The sequence below is a fragment of the Balaenoptera musculus genome, chromosome 5, assembly GCF_009873245.2.
Source record: "Balaenoptera musculus isolate JJ_BM4_2016_0621 chromosome 5, mBalMus1.pri.v3, whole genome shotgun sequence".
Taxonomy (NCBI): domain Eukaryota; kingdom Metazoa; phylum Chordata; class Mammalia; order Artiodactyla; family Balaenopteridae; genus Balaenoptera; species Balaenoptera musculus.
In genome coordinates, this window is record NC_045789.1 from 3166380 (window position 1) to 3190125 (window position 23746).

General features: G+C 41.5%; 1 protein-coding gene across 1 annotated transcript in view; it reads right to left on the reverse strand.

Annotated features, from left to right (window-relative positions):
- The window catches only part of C5H4orf45 (chromosome 5 C4orf45 homolog), a 98956-nt gene extending 75429 nt beyond the window's left edge, over nt 1-23527 (reverse strand). Inside the window, exon 1 of the mRNA XM_036853419.1 lies at nt 23464-23527. Within this exon, the coding sequence (XP_036709314.1) occupies nt 23464-23527 (64 nt within the window). The remainder of the gene's footprint in view (nt 1-23463) is intronic.
- Between the last annotated feature and the right edge of the window lie 219 nt (nt 23528-23746).

Consider the following 23746-nt stretch of genomic DNA (forward strand, 5'->3'; position numbering starts at 1 on the left):
CACCAGGTGAGCGGTTTCAGTTAAAAGGTAGAGGATTCGAGTCCCCTCCTAAGTCAGGGATTGTGGGTTCAAGCCCCAATCTGAGTTTTGGTTGGGTTCAAGTCCCATCCAAGAAGGAGTGTGGTTTCAGTCAGGGGGAATGTGGGTCTTGAGCAGGACTTGTATAGGTTGATGAAGTCGACATAAAAGTTTGAAAAATTAGAATTTGTAACTTTTAAAAATATATGTATACAATCAAATACATGATGAATTTGTTCAATGTTCCTGCTGCCTGTGTAAGAGAAATGGGATGGAACGCAGATTCCAGCATCACTGCCAATCACCTCCATTAACCAGACCACTACAGCATGAACAGGTTCATATAGAACCACCTCGGAGTTTTCCACCCTCGGCAAACGCTGGTTGTTCCTTCCAGCAGATGAAGAAATTACATCGATACCACGGACCAGTTAGCTGAACTCTCTTCAGCCCATGTGTTACTGCAGTGTTCAAATTACAAAATAACATTACTTTTGCACCATCAGGTGTTACTTTTTCATGTTAATTATTATTGGGGGAAATGCAATAATTTTAAAATGACAGCTCTTTTTGCTAGTTTCCGATTTTCTAGTTAACAGAAGAGGGGAGGGGATTCATTCTGTTATTCTTTTTTTCTTTTCCTTTTTGTTTAGGGAGGCTTTCTAGATTGCCATCTTTTCTGGTTTATTTTCCTACCTTTTCTTTAGGAACCCCTTGCGGTTGCAGCCTAGCTACTTCATGCTTGTCAGTTTAAAAAGCTAAAGTAGGGAGTCCTGCTGGGCTCCCACTTTCTCATTTTTATAACAGCCCGTTCCCCACAAGAAGACACTGGATGAGAAGCAGCTGGGCCACTGGTAAGAAGAGGGGCTTAAACACGTTTGCTGCCTTTGAAGCTGTGTGATTTCTTCCCGTTACGGCCACCGTGCATCTGCAGTACCTTAACTTCTCCATTTCCACTAAAAAGCCAATCTCTCTCTCCAAAGGCGCATGAACAGAAGTAACCACCACCCTGGAAAGGTCTGGGGGTGGAGGTGATGGGTGACCAGCGTGTACGTTGACGGGAGCAGGTGGAAACTCTTTGTCTGAAATCTGATGTTGGTCTCAGCAGTGCTTGATTAGGGACCAAATCGTATAAATCACGGAGGAAGGAGAGTTAGAGACATTCTGGATGAGAGAGGTAGGAGATGCCGCGGAGGACTCCTGTGCTTTCTACAAACACACGTCTACTCCAGGCAGAGAAGGGAGCACAGAGAGGAGACAGCAACGTGTTCCCTCTGCCTAGTCCTTTAATGCTGACATCATTGTTGACCCCGGTTAGGGATTAAAAAGACATTCAGAATGACTCTCTAGATAGGAGAACGATTGGTCAAACGTGTAAGTTAGTGCCTGGGAATAATGTGATAAAGGAAAATGCCAGACTGTAAACTTCTCAAGGATCTGTCAGTTCATTGGTTCATTCACGCCTTCCTTCTAGAAGCTTTTCCGACAGCATACTCTGCATTGGGCTGCCCTTGGTGCTAAGACAATGTCCTGTCTGCTTATCCTCTGAAGCCGGAACCAGGAAGAAGGTGAGTCCCGGAAGTCCTGGTCCCCCAGCTCCACAAGAAAAAAATTCTGTGTGTGACCCACCCACAGTGGAGGGTCGGGAAAGTGATTCAGACGCTGGGAGACAAGCAGTAGATCAGAGGCTGTGGTCAAGCCAGTGTGGCTTTGGAAACGGTAACGAGGGAGTCTTGGGGCCAGAAGACACACCGGGAGGCCAGGCAGAGCGGGGCGCCGGGCACACACAGGAATGAGTCATGCAGATCCAGGACGCCGGCCGCCGTGTCCAGGGGCGCTTCGGGAATGCTCCCGACCGCTCAGAGTGGGCTTTCCTGTTGCAGGATAAACCAGAACCTGACAGAGCTGGCTGGACCCCAGCGGGTCTCTCACCTGGCCCAGGTCTCTCACCTGGCCCAGGTCTACCTCACCTGGTCTACGTTATATATCATCACACAAAAATGGCTGGAAAAACTCCCACCCAAATTTGGAGATAATGTTTAAAGATAGACTTAAAATAAAGCCTGGTTGTTGTGTATGAATATCCGAGTCTTCCAAAGCCATCCTCCAAGGCCACTAAGACAAGAGTGTAACAAGAGGCATGTGACTCTCCGTTGAAGAAAGCCATACGAAGATGCTCAGACCCCAAATCACAAAGGCAGAGCCTGTCAGTCTCCCGCATCGACTGTGGACAAGCTGCGTCCTCAGAGCCCTCTGCGTGGGGAGCAGCAGGAACTACTTATTTAACAATGATTAGGGCTTCCCTGGTGGCGCAGTGGTTAGGAATCCGCCTGCCAATGCAGGGGACACGGGTTTTGAGCCCTGGTCCGGGAAGATCTCACATGCCGCGGAGCAACTAAGCCCGTGAGCCCTGAGCCCACGTGCAGCAACGAGGACCCAACGCAGCCAAAAAAAATATATATATATATATAAAATAAATAAATAAATTTATAAAAAATATTCTTAAAAAAAAAAACAATGATTAATGGGGTTCTTGACCAATATATAGACTAGTGTAAATAACTTCCTACTTTATAGTTCTTACACCAGAAATCCATACAGTCAGACGGTATTTCCACAGCACTTCTCCTCCAACAGAGTTGGGGATTTACCGCAAACTATCATTTCAATCTTTTCTTCTGAGTAATTATATGCCAAGGTCAATGATAAGCTACCATTTTGGGGGGAGGGGGGCATTTCAAGGAAATCTAAGACATCGGAATTGAGAAAAGAAAAGAAGAAAGAAATTGCTGTGATCGGGAACTGGTAACTTGTGTTTAATCCCTGCAGATAAGAGGGGTTGACACTCCTCGGGTGATGTCTGCTGAGAATGTGTGTGTGGGAGTCGGTGTGCACCCAGCCCCCACATGTTCCAGAGGAGGTGATGGGGGGGAGTGTGGTCCAGCAGTGCAGCCCACGTCCTAAGTGGCTGCACAATCCCCAGACAAGGAAATGAACGAGATCTACCACGTCAGTTCCTAGGATTGCAGAATCAAAGGCGTGTGCTTTTTAACATCTTTATTTAGCCCACGTGACTGGCACGCCTACTTCATTCTGCTTCCACATTGTGAAAAGAGGGTGGCTACTCTGCTTGTGAATTGAAGTTTGAAAGAGTCTGGATATCTCTAAAAGGAAGAGACATGGGAGGTATTATTTCCTTGCTGTGAACAAAGAATTCATCTAACCCGATTGCCATCAGCATTTATTCACTAATCTTGACCTCGGATAGCTTTGTTTGCATAAGTTTTGACTACTCAGATTCCTAATTATCCTGTCAACAGTGCCATAATCCACTGGGCTGAAAGACATATTTTGTTTTATATGATCATTTACAGAATGATATAACACACACTAATTTGAATTATACAAATGTTCCCAACCTTTTTAAAAAAAATTACGAGCCTTTAAATTACATTTAAAAACTTTTAGATTACATTGTAAAAACATATATCTGAGAGTAGATATATGTATACGTGACTGAATCACTCTGCTGCTGTACACCTGAGACTAACACAACACTGTAAATCAACTAACTATACTCCAATAAAACAAAAAACAAAAAACAAAAAAACACAACAATGGGGCTTCCCTGGTGGCACAGTGGTTGAGAATCTGCCTGCTAATGCAGGGGACATGGGTTCGCACCCTGGTCGGGGAAGATCCCACATGCCACGGAGCAACTAGGCCCGTGTGCCACAACTACTGAGCCTGCGCGTCTGGAGCCTGTGCTCCACAACAAGAGAGGCCGTGACAGTGAGAGGCCCGCGCACCGCGATGAAGAGTGGCCTCCGCTCGCCGCAACTAGAGGAAGCCCTCGCACAGAAACGAAGACCCAACACAGCCAAAAATAAATAATAAAATAAATAAATTAAATAAATAAATAAATAAATAACAAGTTTAAAGAAAAAAACACAACAATGTTCGTGAGCTGAGTCTTCTGTTCTGACTAGAGTCCAGTTAGACCTTCCAGCCTTGGAGGACCTGTGACCTTCCTGGGGTAGGACAGGAACAGTGCCTGCTGCCCAAGGGTCTACGTGTTTCCCACAAAGTGTCACGTGGACCACCTGCGTCATAGTCTCTCCACGTGCTTCTTTAAGTGCAAGTTCCAAGGCCCCAGAAAAACCATCTCAGAATTTGGGGCATTCTGCATCCTTAAACGTCTCCATAAGCGGTTCTTCTGCACATTACATTTTGAGAATCGGTGCCCTAGATTTGGGACTGGTTAGTTCAGAGTCCTCAGCAGGGAGGTCTTTGTACTGCTGGCAGAGAGCGGATTTGCTTCTTATTTCCAGGCACACTGTTTCTCCCCGTTCCTCAGTAGCCTACTCCCTCCCCCAGTTACGGGCTGGTGAGTTTTGATCGTTGTTTAGTAAACCTGGGAGGTGCTGCACTCACTCCAGCCACTCGGGGTTCCCCACCTCCATCCCCAGTGCAGTTCCCTTGGTTGACAAGAATAAGACTTGGAAATAAACCAGAGCTCGCCTTTCCTCCACCAGAAGCTTTCCTCAGGCTGCTCTAGGTCCTTGCCTGGGAAGGTCAGTCCTGCTCAGCCCCTGCTTGGAAGTGGGGTGCTGGGGCTCCTTGCCAGGTCTGTCGAGTTCAACCCCAGATACAGAACTTCCTCTTCTCAAATGACTGCCCCGCCTGCAATTCTGTAGCTTCCAGAAATTATTTCCTTTATTTTAGAAAGTGCTGCCCCAAAGAAATGATTTGGCCACATAAGCGTTTTGAGGTTTCTTTCAGTGCTATTATTCTTAAAAGCGTGGATAATCTTCAATCTGTCTCAGACTCCTCCCTGGAGTGTATTTTTCTCAAAGATGGTATCTGTGGTCAGAAGGGCCGTTTAGTAGGTTTCACCTTTTCTGAGATAATTGCTGGCAGCTGGGGTCAGCTAGACAGCAGGCACTTTACCCTTTCTCACTGGCTGTGAGTGAAATCAACGAGGATCACACAGCGCAGGTGCCTCGAAGGTGCTTTTGCCTCTCCTGCAGCAGACAGGAAAGGGGAGCGGGACGGACACAAGGGAGACAGACAAAGGTTAAGACTTCCCACCCAGGGTCCCGAAGGGGACCTTTCTATCCTTCCTGACGACAGGATGCTGGGTTGTTTTCCGAACCAAGATCTCGTGAATTCATGCGGTTTAAGGTAGTATTCCAAAATCTGCCATTCTATATTACACAGCATTGTAAATCAACTATGCTTCAGTAAAATTAATTAACTCATTCATTTTTTTAAAACCTGCCATTCTATCACAACATCGTTTTAATGGAACTTGTTTTCCTTAGTATTATTTAGATCAGGTTTATAGGAAAATCCAAAAGGCCAACAGTTGGCAGCTTAAAAAATATATTTTGTGTTCTGGGCCCATAGCCAGCAGTTTACTAGTTTATATTGCTAGTGATCTACGTCACATGGTAATAGTTCATGCGGATATGGAGCAAACCACGTGCCAGACACTGGTCCAAGTACTCTACGGGCACTGACTCACTTAAAACTCCCAGAAACCCTATGACCTAGATACGAATACTGCCATTTTACAGACTGCGTAAATGGTGCACAGCGTCCAAGGTCCTAGCCCAACACCTAGTCCAAAGTCACAACAGAAAGAGCCAGAAGAGCTCAGACCCTCACCTCTCAAGGTATGGTTCCCAGACCAGCAGCACAGGCATCACCTGAGAGCTTGGCAGAAGTGCAGACTCTCAGGCCCACCCAGACCTTTGGACTCGGAATCTGCATTTTAACAAGACTCCCCACGTGATTCGCATGCACTTTGAAGTTTAGAAACCATGGGCTTAGACAGTCTTAGATTATTTCTCTCTGTGCCCATTAAAAACCCACCTATGGGGCTTCCCTGGTGGCGCAGTGGTTGAGAATCTGCCTGCCAATGCAGGGGACACGGGTTCGAGCCCTGGTCTGGGAAGATCCCACATGCCGCGGAGCAACTGGGCCCGTGAGCCACACCTGCTGAGCCTGCGCGTCTGGAGCCTGTGCTCCGCAACAAGAGAGGCCGCCATAGTGAGAGGCCCGCGCACCGCGATGAAGAGTGGCCCCCACTCGCCGCAACTAGAGAAAGCCCTCGCACAGAAACGAAGACCCAACACAGCCAAAAATAAATAATAAATTAAAAAAAAAAACAAACCCACCTATGGCTTAAGACTTTAGGAAATAATGTGTCCTTGGCTGGTTTGTTATGAAAAAAAAATAGGATTCTAAGATGATTGTTGTGTCCTCCCCTAGCTCCTCCCCCCTTCAGATAATCAGCTTCTCAAGAAAATAAATAGGATAAATTATTTTTTTTAAAACTTCAAAAAAGTTACTGAATTCTTATTATATGCAGGCACTTTCATTTCATTAAATCATCATAGAATATGCTATGAAATAGGTACTACTAGCCTCAAGTTACAGATAAGAGGACCGCGGTCAGAAGGATTAAGAGGAGAACACAATGCATGGACTGGGAGAAAGTTTTTGCAAACTATGCGACCAACAATACACAAAACAGCTCAGACGAGTCAATATCAAAAAAAAAAAAAGAAAGAAAAAAAATCAAAAAATGGGCAGAAGACCTAAATAGACATTTCTCCAAAGAAGAAATACAGATGGCCAACAAGCACATGAATAGATGCTCAACATCACTAATTATTAGAGAAATGCAAATCAGAACTGCAATGAGGTATCACCTCACACCTGTCAGGACGGCCATCATTAGAAAGTCTACAGGGACTTCCCTGGTGGCGCAGTGCTTAAGAATCACCTGCCAATGCAGGGGACACGGGTTTGAGCCCTGGTCCGGGAAGATCCCACAGGCTGCGGAACAACTAAGCCCGTGCGCCACAACTACTGAGCCTGTGCTCTAGAGCCCGCGAGCCACAACTACTGAGCCCATGTGCCGCAACTACTGAAGCCTGCGCACCTAGAGCCTGTGCTCTGCAACAAGAGAAGCCACTGCAATAAGCCCTAGCTCCGCAACAAAGAGTAGCCCCTGCTAGCTGCCAGTAGAGAAAGCCCACGCACAGCAACGAAAACCCAACACAGCCAAAAAAAAAAAAAAAAGTCTACAAACATTAAATGCTGGAGAAGGTGTGGAGAAACGGGAACCCTCCTACGCTGTTGGTGGGAATGTAAATTGGTGCAGCCACTATGGAGAACAGTATGGAGGTTCCTTAAAAAACTAAAAATAGAGTTACCATATGATCCATCAATCCTACTCTTGGGCATATATCTGGAAAAGACGAAACATCTAATTCAAAAAGATACATGCACCCCAATGTTCACTGCAGCACTATTTAGAATAGCCAAGATATGAAAGCCACCTAAATGTCCATCGACAGATGAATGGATAAAGAAGATGTGGTACATATATACGGTGGAATATTACTCAGCCACAAAAAAGAACGACATAATGCCATTTGCAGCAACATGGATGGACCTAGAGATTTTCATACTAACTGAAGTAAGTCAGACATAGAAAGACAAATATCATATGATAACACTTACATGTGGAGCCTAAAAATATGGTACAAATGAGCTTATTTACAAAACAGAAACAAGCTCACAGGCATAGAAAACAAACTTATGGTTACGAAAGGGAAAGTAGGGGAAGGAAAAATTTAGATACACACTACTATATATAAAATAGATAACCAACAAGGACCTACTGTATAGCACAGGGAACTCTACTCAATATCTTGTAATGACCTATATGGGAAAAGAATCTGAAAAGGAATATATATGTATGTATAACTGAATGACTTTGCTGTACAATTGAAACTAACACACCATTGTAAATCAACTACACTCCAATAAAAACAAAGAAAGAAAAAAGGTTAGGAGAAGCAGCTGAGATGACAGCTAACCTGACAGCCCTGCTTATTTATTTGTTTATTTATTTATTTATGTGTTGGGTCTTCATTTCTGTGCGAGGGCTTTCTCCAGTTGCGGCGAGCGGGGGCCACTCTTCATCGCGGTGCGCAGGCCTCTCACTGTCGCGGCCTCTCTTGTTGCGGAGCACAGGCTCCAGACGCGCAGGCTCAGTAGTCGTGGCTCACGGGCCTCGTTGCTCCGCAGCATGTGGGATCTTCCCCGACTAGGGCTCGAACCCATGTCCCCTGCACTGGCAGGCAGACTCTCAACCACTGCGCCACCAGGGAAGCCCCAGCCCTGCTTCTTGAAGCGGCTCCTCATGTTGATTTACTCACAGGTGGCACATTAGCACACAGAACTATCCACTAATCTTCGACAAAATAATTTTTTCAAGCCCTGTCTCAGAAACAAAAAACATTTTTTGCTTAATCCTGAGCATTTCTTCCTGATTTAAGGAAGTGATACTAATGTAACCTACAAAGTGTCAACTTTGGAAAATCAAATCAAAGCCCAGAAAGGCTAATCAATTCTTCTCCTTTCCCTTAGTTCATGCAATAAAGGTGTATATTGTCTTAAAAAAAAAAAAAAAAAAACCAAAAACCGAAAACATAGAGTATGAGACAAAGCTTGTCCTTAGATGTCCTCTTCTAATGGCTTGGTTTAGATGCTTTTCAAAGTGATGCCAGCAACTAATGTTTTTTTCCTGCGAGTCACATTGGTGATGATTCACAAGATCAGTAATTTAAGGTAGGATTGATTTGAAACTGCTTCACTCGTAGATAAACTTTGATTCAGGCAAATCACACACTATGACTACAGAGTAAAACGCAGATTAGCCAAATGTGTCAGGCCCATTAAAATGTGTAAGCTTTTGTCATGAATTAGTTTTTTAAAATGGGACATATTTGCTTCCTGAATTATAGTGATGAGACTTAAGCTGAATTCGCAGGAGGACTATTTAGTTCTTTCTTCAAATAGGAAACCACTGGCATTTCTGTGTGAAGTCATTTTCTATTTTTAAAATAATTGAATTTGAGACATGACTATGAGTGTGGCAGTTTCACAAGGCAAAAACCACGATGAATAAATGGGTCTGAAACCCAGGCTGTTCATAATCACATACATGTTTATGTACTTCTCCCATCACTAAAGCTTCATTCATCATACTGGTTTTTGGCCATTTCCTAGACAGTATTTCCAATTCTAATATATTTTTAACAGAAGTCCCATGGTGTGATCACTCCTTCATAAGGTGGAATTCTGCAATATTCCTGGTTTACACATTCAGATATCCAGTAATCTGGATATCCAGTAATCTGGATATAACACACATAAATACATCATATAAACAAGAAGCAGGCAGAGGCTTCCATCCTTCTGATCAAGGCTGTGTGACCTTGACATTAAAGCTGCGTGACCTTGAGCAGGTCACTTACCCCTCTGAACCTCAGTATATTCTCATCTGAAAAATGATAGGTTAAATTAGATTATCTGTTATGGTGCCATTTTTTTAAACACCTTTATTGGAGTATAATTGCTTTACAATGGTGTGTTAGTTTCTGCTGTATAACAAAGTGAACCAGCTATACATATACATATATCCCCATATCCCCTCCCTCTTGCGCCTCCCTCCCACCCTCCCTATCCCACCCCTCTAGGAACGTGCCTTTTTAATTTAACATCCCATAGTAATTATCCCATCAATCTCTCAATTTGGACCAAGTGGGAATTCATTTAAAAATCTGAATGAAAAAATGTATTTTTTAAATGTAATTTTGTAACTTTAAAGCAGCATGGGGGGGCTTTCCTGGTGGCACAGTGGTTGAGAATCTGCCTGCCAATGCAGGGGACACGGGTTCGAGCCCTGGTCTGGGAAGATCCCACATGCCACGGAGCAACTAGGCCCGTGAGCCACAACTACTGAGCCTGCGCGTCTGGAGCCTGTGCTCCGCAACAAGAGAGGCCGCGATAGTGAGAGGCCCGCGCACCGCGATGAAGAGTGGCCCCCACTCGCCGCAACTAGAGAAAGCCCTCGCCCAGAAACAAAGACCCAACACAGCCAAAAATAAATAAATAAATAAATAGATAGATAGATAAATAAATAAATGCAGCATGGGACCTGGAATTGGGTAAGCAGTATCATTTGTTTGCAAACAGATGTTGTAAAAATACATAACCATGCTCTAAAATACTTTAAAATCGCTTCAGAATTTTGTTTATGATATTAGTTTGCATAGTAAGACCTTTGTAATGCCAAAATAACATTATCTATAAAATCTCTTCACTATGTAGTAAAACTTAGCAAAGTGATAATAAAACTTACATGAAAGAATAAGCCAGCAAATAAAATGTTTTAAAAACACAGACAATCATTTACCTTTTATCAGATTAAACTCATAGTTACCAAAAACATTTGCACTATGAAAACAAAAACAGTGTTTGACTTTGGTGGGCTTGGCTGGGAAGTGACATAAAGGAACATTTTAGGATGATGAAAATATTCACGATCTTGATCTAAAAAGTAAATGCATCAGTGTGTTCACTTTGTAAAATATTATCCAGCTGAACACTAGACGAATATACTTACTAGAGTATATGTTACATATCAACTTTTTAAAAAGTTTTCAAAGTTGGACCCACTGACATTTGAATCTCTATCCCTTTATTAGTTGCAAAATAAATACAATCTAAGATCCATCCATCATGCAGGAGACAATTTGTGCTCTAATTATGACAGTCAAAAGAAATGAGTAGGAGACAAAACAAAACAAAGCACAGGGCGTAGTTTGTGGAGTGTCCAATGAGGTAATGGGCCTCCATCCCCACTTCTCCTACTTGACTCCTCAAGGCCTTTGGAATTGGGTTTGTGTTTCCTTTCAATGTCACACTACACTCTGGGGACACCTGTGATGGATATTTAGATTAAGTAAGATAACAGGATAACCTATAATGCTCTACATGCTTCTAGAAGACAGAAAACATCTTATTCCTGTTCATTTTTGTATCCTCCAAATCTCGTGGCCAACTTTTTAGTATTCAATAGGGATTCAATTTCTATTTGTTACACTGGATTTCAAATCTCTATGATAAAAATTTAGAATCAAATTTTTTTCTAAAATATGTTTTAAAGGGAAAAATATTAAAATGGGGTAGAAAAATAAAACTTGATGAGTGGTCAAATTAATTCGGTAGTCACAGTACACTAAGTAAATACACACTGTGAATGATCTCAAGGAATAATGGAATCTCACTAGAAATGAAAGAACTTGAAATTAAAACAATTATAGCTACCAATGATAAGTATGAGGAGTGTTACACTTATGGCAAAAAAGGGAAAATTTGAGTTTAAAATTAAATTAGACATTAATAAAAACACTATAAAACTCTTTAAAGTGCTCTGAAATCATCCTCAAAGTTGCTGCAAAATTTCTCAGCTATTTTCTCATCCTCTTATAATCTGGTTAGTTTTTCCTTACGTATCAGCATTTGAGATAATTGTTTAAACGATTTCTCATGATATTTTATTGTTTTTACATTAGTTATTAATAGTGACAAATTATTTTCTATGTTTTTATTGCAACTGTGCAATATTTGACGTAAAGTATGCAGCAAATCAACTTTTCATTTGCCTAACCAGGGTACATACCCACTTTTGCCAACACTTTTATAAGAACATGGACTTTCCATTGAGATCAGTTCCAAACTTGGAGGGAAAAGAGCTAAGTTCCAATAACTTAGAAAGGTCCTAAGTGATGGGCCTTAGAGAAACTGACGTTGTAACGTCTGACCTGCGTAAAAGTTAATGTGTGATGTGTTGACCACAGCAGCATTCAAGAAACGAGCTTCCCTAAAGAGTTGAACCTACTAAAATCAAGACTCAACAGCCAAATTCAATTTTCAGAAAATACAGAGGATAGAGGAACACGTTAAATGACATGACAATAGCCAAATCCAGAATGTTGGGTATTTCTACTGGATGACTGACACAATTTCTGCAACAAGAAAAAAAAGAAGTCTATACCAGCTTACAAGACACCAAAAGAGACAACACAACCAAATGCAATGAATGTGTGGACCAAGCTCTAATCTGTATTTTCACGATCAATCATAAAAATGCATTTTAGAGGCAATGAGGGAAATATTGCCATGGACTAGTTACTACATGATGTCAGAGGATAGTTGTTAATTTTGTTAGGTGTGCTAATATCAATGTGGCTATGTAAGAATATGTTCTTTTTTTTTTTTTTTTAAGAGATGCACAGTGAAACATATAGGAGTGAGATAATATCAATAGAATATCTGGAATTCACTTCAAAATATTTCAGCAAATGAAAAAGAAAAAAGCTATGTGATCAAATGTGGAAACATTTTGATAAATTGTTGAATATAAGTAACAGGTAAGTGGGATATATTTTAGAAGAGTCATAACAAACTTTTTAAAAGTTGAATCAAAAAAAGATTGATATATACCTCTCCATTATCAGAACAAAATAAAAATGGGGAACTTCCTTGGTGGTCCAGTGGTTAAGAATCCACCTTCCAATACAGGGGACACGGGTTCGATCCCTGGTCGGGAAACTAAGATCCCACATGCTGCAGGGCAACTAAGCCCACGCGCCACAACTACTGATCCCACGCGCTCTGGAGCCCACATGCCACAATTTGAGAGAAGCCCGCACACTGCAACTAAGACCCAATGCAGCCAAATAAATAAATAAATATTTTAAAAATAAATAAATAAACAAAAGTGATTTTAAAAACTATTTGCAGGCTTTAAATACAAATACATTGTTCATAGTATTTTATACAATCCTCTGAAGTTCGTGGCCTCAATAAGAGTCTGTACCTTTCACCACCTAATTCCACTCTCTGTAAATATACCACAAGAAAATAACAGAAAGGGAAAAATAATTTACCCAAAAGTTTTCATGTAGCTTTACTGTAACAGAGAAAATTTGGAGATTAAATATAAAATACAGGAGAATATGAAGTTAATTATTTTGTATCAATATAATGAAAAACCTTAAACCTATCAAAGGTGACAAGAATTTGAGCTACGTAAATACATGAAACTAAGTACACACTGACATAGATTAGAAGAAATTTCAAGTATCAGTTAAGACTCTTTCACAGTTGGAAGTGACAGAAAAGCCAACCCAAACCAGCTTAAAGCAAAAAGGAAATCAACTGGTTGGCGGAAATGAACAGTTTAAAAGACAAAGGTGACTTCCTGGGTGGCGCAGTGGATAAAACTCCACACTCCCAATGCAGGGGGCCCAGGTTCGATCCCTGGTCAGGGAACTAGATCTCACATGCATGCCGCAACTAAGAGTTTGCATGCTATGACTCAGGAGCCTGCAAGCTGCAACTAAGGAGTCCACCTGCTCAAATAAGACCCAGAGCAACCAAATAAATAAATAGATAGTAAAAAAATAAAAGACACAAAAATCACCTTGATGGATCATAGATATAATGAAAACACAAAACAGTAGAAACTTTTAGAAGAAAACAAGGAGAAAAATCTAGGGGACCCTGGAATTGGTGATGAATTTTTTAGATACAACATCGAAAGCACAATCCATGAAAGAAAAAATTGATTACTTGTGCTTTATTAAGACTAAAAACTTATGCTCTATCAAAGACTATGTTAAGAAAATGAAACGACAAGCCACAAACCAGGAGAAAATATTTGCAAAACACTTATCTGATAAAGGACTTGGATCTAAAATATATACAGAGGAGAGGAGGAGAAGATGGCGGAAGAGTAAGACGCGGAGATCACCTTCCTCCCCACAAATACATCAGAAATACATCTACATGTGGAACAACTCCTACAGAACACCCACTGAACGCTGGCAGAAGACCTCAGACCTCCCAAAAGGCAAGAAACTCCCCACGTACCTGGGGAGGGCAAAAGAAAAAAGAAACAACAGAGACAAAAGAATAGGGAAGGGCCCTGCACCAGTGGGAGGGAGCCGTGAAGGAGGAAAGGTGTCCACACACTAGGAGCCCCTTCGCGGGCGGAGACTGCGGGTGGCGGAGGGGGAAGCTTCGGGGCCACGGAGGAGAGCGCAGCCACAGAGGTGCGGAGGGCACAGCGGAGAGATTCCCGCACGGAGGAGCGGCGCCGAGCAGCACTCACCAGCCCGAGAGGCTTGTCTGCTCCCCCGCCGGGGCGGGCGGGGCTGGGAGCTGAGGCTTGGGCTGCGGTCGGATCGCAGGGAGAGGACTGGGGTTGGCGGCGTGAACACGGCCTGAAGGGGCTAGTGCGCCACAGCGAGCCGGGAGGGAGTCCGGGAAAAGGTCTGCAGCTGCCGAAGAGGCAAGAGACTTTTTCTTACCTCTTTGTTTCCTGGTGCGCGAGGAGAGGGGAGTCAGAGCGCCGCCTAAACGAGCTCCAGAGACAGGCGCGAGCCGCGGCCATCAGCGCGGACCCCAGAGACGGGCCTGAGACGCTAAGGCTGCTGCTGCCGCCACCAAGAAGCCTGTGTGCGAGCCCAGGTCACTCTCCACACCGCCCCTCCCGGGAGCCGGTGCAGCCCGCCACGGCCAGGCTCCCGGGATCCGGGGACAACTTCCCCGGGAGAACGCACGGCGCACCTCGGGCTGCTGCAACGTCACGACGCCTCTGACGCCGCAGGCTCGCCCCGCCTCCTCCGTACCGCTCCCTCCCCCCGCCTGAGTGAGCCAGAGCCCCCGAAGCAGCTGCTCCTTTAACCCCGTCCTGTCTGGGCGGGAACAGACGCCCTCAGGCGACCTACACGCAGAGGCGGGGCCAGATCCAAAGCTGAACCCCGGGAGCTGTGCGAACAAAGAAGAGAAAGGGAAATCTCTCCCAACAGCCTCAGAAGCAGCGGATTGAAACTCCACAAACAACTTGATGTGCCTGCATCTGTTGAATACATGAATAGACAACGAATCTTCCCAAATTCAGGAGGTGGACTTTGGAAGCAGGATATATTATTTTTTCCCCTTTTCCTCTTTTTGTGAGTGTGTATGTGTAGGCTTCTGTGTGAGATTTTGTCTGTATAGCTTTGCTTTTACCATTTGTCCTAGGGTTCGGTCCATCCGGTTTTCTTTTGTTTTTTTTTTTACTTAAAAATTTTTTTTTCCTAATAAATTTTTTCTTAATAATTTTTTTATTTTTTATTTTAAAAAATTAAAAAATTTTTTCTTAATAATTTTTTATTTTTTTATTTTAAAAAATTTATTTTAATAATTAAAAAAAATTTTTCTCTTAATAACTTTTTTCTTATTTTTTATTTTAATAGCTTTATTTTATTTTATCTTTATTTTATTTTATTTTATCCTCTTTCTTTCTTTCTTTCTATTTTTTCTCCCTTTTATTCTGAGCCGTGTGGATGACAGGCTCTTGGTGCTCCAGCCAGGCGTCAGGGCTGTGCCTCTGAGGTGGGAGAGCCAACTTCAAGACACTGGTCCACAAGAGACCTCCCAGCTCCACGTAATACCAAACGGCAAAAATCTCTCAGAGATCTCCATCTCAACATCAAGACCCAGCTTCACTCAATGACCAGAAAGCTACAGCGCTGGACACCCTATGCCAAACAACTAGCAAGACAGGAACACAGCCCCATCTATTAGCAGAGAGGCTGCCTAAAATCAAAATAAGGCCACAGACACCCCAAAACACACCACCAGACGTGGACATGCCCACCAGAAAGACAAGATCCAGCCTCATCCACCAGAACACAGGCACTAGTCCCCTCTACCAGGAAGTCTATACAACCCACTGAATCAACCTTAGCCACTGGGGACAGATACCAAAAACAACGGGAACTACGAACCTGCAGCCTGTGAAAAGGAGACCCCAAACACAGTAAGATAAGCAAAATGAGACGACAGAGAAACACACAACAGATGAAGGAGCAGGGTCAAAACACACCAGACCTAACAAATGAAGAGGAAATAGGCAGTCTACCTGAAAAAGAATTCAGAGTAATGATAGTAAAGATGATCCAAAATCTTGGAAATAGAATGAGGAAATACAAGAAATGTTTAACAAGGACCTAGAAGAACTAAAGAGCAAACAAACAGTGATGAACAACACAATAAATGAAATTAAAAATTCTCTAGAACGGATCAATAGCAGAATAACTGAGGCAGAAGAACGGATAAGTGACCTGGAAGATAAAATAGTGGAAATAACTACTGCAAAGCAGAATAAAGAAAAAAGAATGAAAAGAACTGAGGACAGTCTCACAGACCTCTGGGACAACATTAAATGCACTAACATTCGAATTATAGGGGTCCCAGAAGAAGAAGAGAAAAAGAAAGGGACTGAGAAAATATTTGAAGAGATTATAGTTGAAAACTTCCCTAATATGGGAAAGGAAATAGTTATTCAAGTCCTGGAAGCACAGAGAGTCCCATACAGGATAAATCCAAGGAGAAACATGCCAAGACACATATTAATCAAACTGTCAAAAATTAAATATAAAGAAAACATATTAAAAGCAGCAAGGGAAAGACAACAAATAACACACAAGGGAATCCCCATAAGGTAGATCTTTCAGCAGAAACTCTGCAAGCCAGAAGGGAGTGGCAGGATATACTTAAAGTGATGAAGGAGAAAAACCTACAGCCAAGATTGCTCTACCCAGCAAGGATCTCATTCAGATTTGATGGAGAAATTAAAACCTTTACAGACAAGCAAAAGCTGAGAGAGTTCAGCACCACCAAACCAGCTTTACAACAAATGCTAAAGGAACTTCTCTAAGCAAGAAACACAAGACAAGGAAAACACCTACAATAACAAACCCAAAACATTTAAGAAAATGGGAATAGGGACATACATATCGATAATTACCTTGAATGTAAATGGATTAAATGCTCCCACCAAAAGACACAGACTGGCTGAATGGATACAAAAACAAGACCTGTATATCTGCTGTCTACAAGAGACCCACTTCAGACCTAGGGACACATACAGACTGAAAGTGAGGGGATGGAAAAAGATATTCCATGCAAATGGAAATCAAAAGAAAGCTAGAGTAGCAATTCTCATATCAGACAAAATAGACTTTAAAACAAAGACTATTACAAGAGACAAAGAAGGACACTATATAATGATCAAGGGACCGATCCAAGAGGAAGGTATAACAATTGTAAATATTTATGCACCCAACATAGGAGCACCTCAATACATAAGGCAAATACTAACAGCCATAAAAGGGGAAATTGACAGCAACACAATCATAGTAGGGGACTTTAACACCCCACTTTCACCAATGGACAGATCATCCAAAATGAAAATAAATAAGGAAACATGGGCTTCCCTGGTGGTGCAGTGGTTGAGAATCTGCCTGCCAATGCAGGAGACACGGGTTCGAGCCCTGGTCTGGGAAGATCCCACATGCCACGGAGCAGCTAGGCCCGTGAGCCACAACTGCTGAGCCTGCGCGTCTGGAGCCTGTGCTCCACAACAAGAGAGGCCGCGATAGTGAGAGGCCCGCGCACTGCGATGAAGAGTGGCCCCCGCTTGCCGCAACTGGAGAAAGCCCTCGCACAGAAACGAAGATCCAACACAGCCAAAAATGAATAAATAAATAAATAAATAAATGTACTATTAAAAAAAAAAAAGTCTCTAAAAAAAAAAAAAGAAAAAAAAAATAAGGAAACACAAGCTTTAAATGATACATTAAACAAGATGGACTTATTTGATATTTATAGGACATTCCACCCAAAAACAACAGAATACACATTTTTCTCAAGTGCTCATGGAACATTCTCCAGGATAGATCATATCTTGGGTCACAAATCAAGCCTTGGTAAATTTAAGAAAATTGAAATCGTATCAAGTATCTTTTCCGACCACAACGCTATGAGACTAGATATCAATTACAGGAAAAGATCTGTAAAAAATACAAACACATGGAGGCTAAACAATACACTACTTAATAACGAAGTGATCACTGAAGAAATCAAAGGGGAAATCAAAAAATACCTAGAAACAAATGACAATGGAGACACGACGACCCAAAACTTATGGGATGCAGCAAAATGCAGTTCTAAGAGGGAAGTTTATAGCAATACAAGCCTACCTCAAGAAACAGGAAACATCTCAAATAAACAATCTAACCTTGCACCTAAAGCAATTAGAGAAAGAACAAAACAACCCCAAAGTTAGCAGAAGGAAAGAAATCATAAAGATCAGATCAGAAATAAGAAAAAGAAATGAAGGAAATAATGATAGCTAAGTTCAATAAAACTAAAAGCTAGTTCTTTGAGAAGGTAAACACAATTGATAAACCACTAGCCAAACTCATCACTAAAAAAAGGGAGAAGACTGGAATCGATAGAATTAGAAATGAAAAAGGAGAAGTAACAACTGACACTGCAGAAATACAAAGGATCATGAGAGATTAATTATTACAAGCAACTATATGCCAATAAAATGGACAACCTGGAAGAAATGGACAAATTCTTAGAAAAGTACATCTTTCCAGGACTGAACCAGGAAGAAATAAAAAATATAAACAGACCAATCACAAGCACTGAAATTGAAACTGTGATTAAAAATCTTCCAACAAACAAAAGCCTAGGACCAGATGGCTTCACAGGCAAATTCTATCAAACATTTAGAGAAGAGCTAACACCTGTCCTTCTCAAACTCTTCCAAAATATTGCAGAGGGAGGAACACTCCCAAACTCATTCTACGAGGCCACCATCACCCTGATACCAAAACCAGACAAAGATGTCACAAAGAAAGAAAACTACAGGCCAATTTCACTGATGAACATAGATGCAAAAATCCTCAACAAATACTAGCAAACAGAATCCAACAGCACATTAAAAGGATCATACACCATGATCAAGTGGGGTTTATTCCAGGAATGCAAGGATTCTTCAATATATGCAAATCAATCAACGTGATACACCATATTAACAAATTGAAGGAGAAAAACCATATGATCATCTCAATAGATGCAGAGAAAGCTTTCGACAAAATTCAGCACCCATTTATGATAAAAGCCCTGCAGAAAGTAGGCATAGAGGGGACTTTCCTCAACATAATAAAGGCCATATATGACAAACCCACAGCCAACATTGTCCTCAATGGTGAAAAACTGAAACCATTTCCACTAAGATCAGGAACAAGACAAGGTTGCCCACTCTCACCACTATTATTCGACATAGTTTTGGAAGTGTTAGCCACAGCAATCAGAGAAGAAAAAGGAAAATAAGGAATCCAAATTGGAAAAGAAGAAGTAAAGCTGTCACTGTTTGCAGATGACATGATACTATACATAGAGAATCCTAAAGATGCTACCAGAAAACTACTAGAGCTAATCAATGAATTTGGTAAAGTAGCAGGATACAAAATTAATGCATAGAAATCTCTTGCATTCCTATACACTAATGATGAAAAATCTGAAAGTGAAATTAAGGAAACACTCCCATTTACCATTGCAACAAAAAGAATAAAATATCTAGGAATAAACCTACCTAAGGAGACAAAAGACCTGTATGCAGAAAATTATAAGACAGTGATGAAAGAAATTAAAGATGATACAAATAGATGGAGAGATATACCATGTTCTTGGATTGGAAGAATCAACATTGTGAAAATGACTCTACTACCCAAAGCAATCTACAGATTCAATGCAATCCCTATCAAACTACCACTGGCATTTTTCACAGAACTAGAACAAAAAATTTCACAATCTGTATGGAAACACAAAAGACCCCGAATAGCCATAGCAATCTTGAGAAAGAAAAACCGAGCTGGAGGAATCAGGCTCCTGGACTTCAGACTATACTACAAAGCTACAGTAATCAAGACAGTTTGGTACTGGCACAAAAACAGAAACATAGATCAATGGAACAGGATAGAAAGCCCAGAGATAAACCCACGCACATATGGTCACCTTATCTTTGATAAAGGAGGCAAGCATATACAGTGGAGAAAAGACAGCCTCTTCAATAAGTGGTGCTGGGAAAACTGGACAGCTACATGTAAAAGTATGAAATTAGAACACTCCCTAACACCATACACAAAAATAAACTCAAAATGGATTAAAGACCTAAATGTAAGGCCAGACAGTATCAAACTCTTAGAGGAAAACATAGGCAGAACACTCTATGACATAAATCACAGCAAGATCCTTTTTGACCCAGCTCCTAGAGAAATGGAAATAAAAACAAACATAAACAAATGGGACCTAATGAAACTTCAAAGCTTTTGCACAGCAAAGGAAACCATAAACAAGACCAAAGACAACCCTCAGAATGGGAGAAAATATTTGCAAATGAAGCAACTGACAAAGGATTAATCTCCAAAATTTACAAGCAGCTCATGAAGCTCAATAACAAAAAAACAAACAACCCAATCCAAAAATGGGCAGAAGACCTAAATAGACATTTCTCCGAAGAAGATATACAGATTGCCAACAGACACATGAAAGAATGCTCAACATCATTAATCATTAGAGAAATGCAAATCAAAACTACAATGAGATATCATCTCACACCGGTCAGAATGGCCATCATCAAAAAATCTACAAACCATAAATGCTGGAGAGGGTGTGGAGAAAAGGGAACACTCTTGCACTGTTGGTGGGAATGTAAATTGATACAGCCACTATGGAGAACAGTATGGAGAGTCCTCATAAAACTAAATATAGAACTACCATACAACGCAGCAATCCCACTACTGGGCATATACCCTGAGAAAACCATAATTCAAAAAGAGTCATGTACCAAAATGTTCATTGCAGCTCTATTTAAAATAGCCAGGACATGGAAGCAACCTAAGTGTCCATCATCGGATCAATGGATAAAGAAGATGTGGCACATATATACAATGGAATATTACTCAGCCATGTAAAGAAATGAAATGGAGGTATTTGTAATGAGGTGGATGGAGTTAGAGTCTGTCATACAGAGTGAAGTAAGTCAGAAAGAGAAAAACAAATACAGTATGCTAACACATATATATGAAATCTAAGGGAGAAAAAAAAAAAGGTCATGAAGAACCTAGTGGCAAGATGGGAATAAAGACACAGACCTACTAGAGAATGGACTTGAGGATATGGGGAGGGGGAGGGGTGAGATGTGACAGGTTGAGAGAGTGTCATGGACATATATACACTACCAAATGTAAAATAGATAGCTAGTGGGAAGCAGCCGCATAGCACAGGGAGATCAGCTCGGTGCTTTGTGACCACCTAGAGGGGTGGGATAGGGAGGGCGAGAGGGAGGGAGATGCAAGAGGGAAGAGATATGGGAACATATGTATATGTATAACTGATTCACTTTGTTATAAAGCAGAAACTAACACACCATTGTAAAGCAATTATACTCCAATAAAGATGTTAAAAAAAATAAATTTAAAAAATGTAATTTGAAAACTGAAAAAAAATAAAATATATACAGAACTGTTAAAACGCAACAATAAGAAAAAAAATTATAAAATAGGCAAACACTACAAACAGACATCTCATCAAGGAAGATATACAGATGGAACATAAGAATATGATCATTCGTCATTAGGGAATTAAAACAACAGTGAGATGTAATTACATCCAGTTAGACTGGCTACAGGTAAAAAATGAAAAACACCAAATGCTGACAAGGGTGCAAAGCAACAGGGATTCTCGCTCACTGCTTGCTGGTGGGAACGCAAAATGGTACAGCTGCGTTGGAAGACAATTTGGCAGTTTCTTACAAAGCTAAACATAGTCTTACCATATGATCCAGCAATCACATTGCTAAGTAAGTGTTTACCAAACTGAGTTGAAAACATATCCATGCAAAAGCCTCATAGAAGTTTTGTTTTCAGAATTGCCAAAAACTGCAAGACACTAAGATGATCAGGTAAACAATTACGGTACAACCATACAATGGAAAGGCTATTCAGTGATAAAATAAATGAGCACTCCAAGCCATGAAACGACATGGAGGAACCCTCAGTGCCTACTGACAAGTGAAAGAAGCCAGTCTGCAAAGGCAACACACTGTGTGGTTCCAGCTCTAGGACATTCGGGAAAAGGCACAACTATGGAGACAGTAAGAGATCAGTGGTGCCAGGGTCTCAGGGAGAGAGAAGTGGGGAGTGTGTAGGTGAAGCACGGGGACATTTAGAGGGGTGAACCTGTTCTGTATGATACTGGCATGTGGGTACACGGCCTTACCAAGTTGTCGAAGCCTGGAGACGTCACAGCACAAAGAGCAAGCCTTGATGTATACAATTTAAAAAAATCATTTAGGGAACTTATCTAGGAAACAGAAACGGACTCACAGACATAGAGAACAGACTCGTGGCTGCCAAGGGGGTGGAGGGATGGGGGAGGGAAGGACTGGCAGTGTGGGGTTAGCAGGTGCAAATTATTACATACAGGATGGGTAAACGACAAGGACCTGCCGTACAGCACAGGGAGCTATATTCACTATCCTGTGATGAACCATCATGGAAAAGAATATAAAAAAGAATATATATGCATATGTGTAACTGAATCACTTTGCTGTAAAGCAAAAATCAACGCAACATTGTAGATCAACTATACTTCAATAAAATAAATTTTAAAAAAATCATTTAGGAGTTTAGGGAATTCCAGGACAATTCAGACAGTGACAGGAGAATCTAACTGCATTACAGATGTATGAAACAGCCTCACTGGAGGGGCTGGGGAAAGGTCCTGACCCAAGTAACTTTGGAAATGAGCAGAGCCTGTAAGCCCAAGGGCAAAAGAACGTCAAGGAAGCACCCTACTCTAGTTGATAAGGTTTTCTCCCCTGGAGAACTGGTGAACAATTCTGATATGTGTATATACATATACTGAAAATTAAACAATTAAGTAAACGGGTGCAAAGAGTGGGAGCCAGGCTTCTCATGACTGGGGGGGGAATTTACAGATAAGCAAGCGATGTGCTTAAAAATAGGCTTGTGATTTTAAAATATAAAGGAAATAAGATAAAATGTGGTTTATTTCTTACAGACATCACAATTAGTCATATTCTATTTAACTACATTGTTTTAACTGAAGTATAGTTGATTTACAATGTCGTGTTAGTTTCAGGTATACAGCAAAGTGATTCAGTTATGCACATACATAATTGCACACACACACACCACCCAAATCACTTAAAGCAAGCTGAAGGAACAAAACGCCAGCCAACAGTTTTACTAAGCTTACTACACGTCTTGCTCAAATTTTTATCAACCAAATATGTCAAGTTTATAAAAATACAAGAAACTTAAATCAGTAAAAATGAAAATTTGATCACAAGTATACTTTTTATCAACATCGAAGCAGCCCCCATTACACAGAACATAAACTTTATGATATAAAAATATTCCTTTGTGGAAGTTAGCTCAGATGTCGTGAGGACGGAGACGTCACAGAGCTGTTCATGGCAGCTTGGTGTCGACGCCCAGACTGAGTGCGTAAGAGTAGCAGAACCGTGTAAAATAAACCTGTGTTGTTCTTTCGTTCTCATGTCCATTGTCATGTGAGCATCATATAGGCGAGGGGTAAAGAAAGCTTAGCTCTCCTTGTGAAAGATACTCAAAAGCCCTTTACCTGTAAAAACCATCCGCTTCCCCACCGTGGTCGATACTGGCTCTCGAAAGGATACACATGCCATGGTTGTAGCTGTTGCTACTGGATTTTCTGTCTCAGCTTCCTCACACCAGTTTATCTGCACCAGAAAGAGCCAAAGACTCTGCTGTCTCTCCTCTCCCCGTCTGTGACCCGACCTAGGTGGTTGCTAGGGACTCTTTATGACAGGAAGGCAGGGTGGTGCTTCTAACAGTTCAGTGTTCCGGCCTCCAGGAACAGACCAGACACAGCTGCAGCGTCCCCA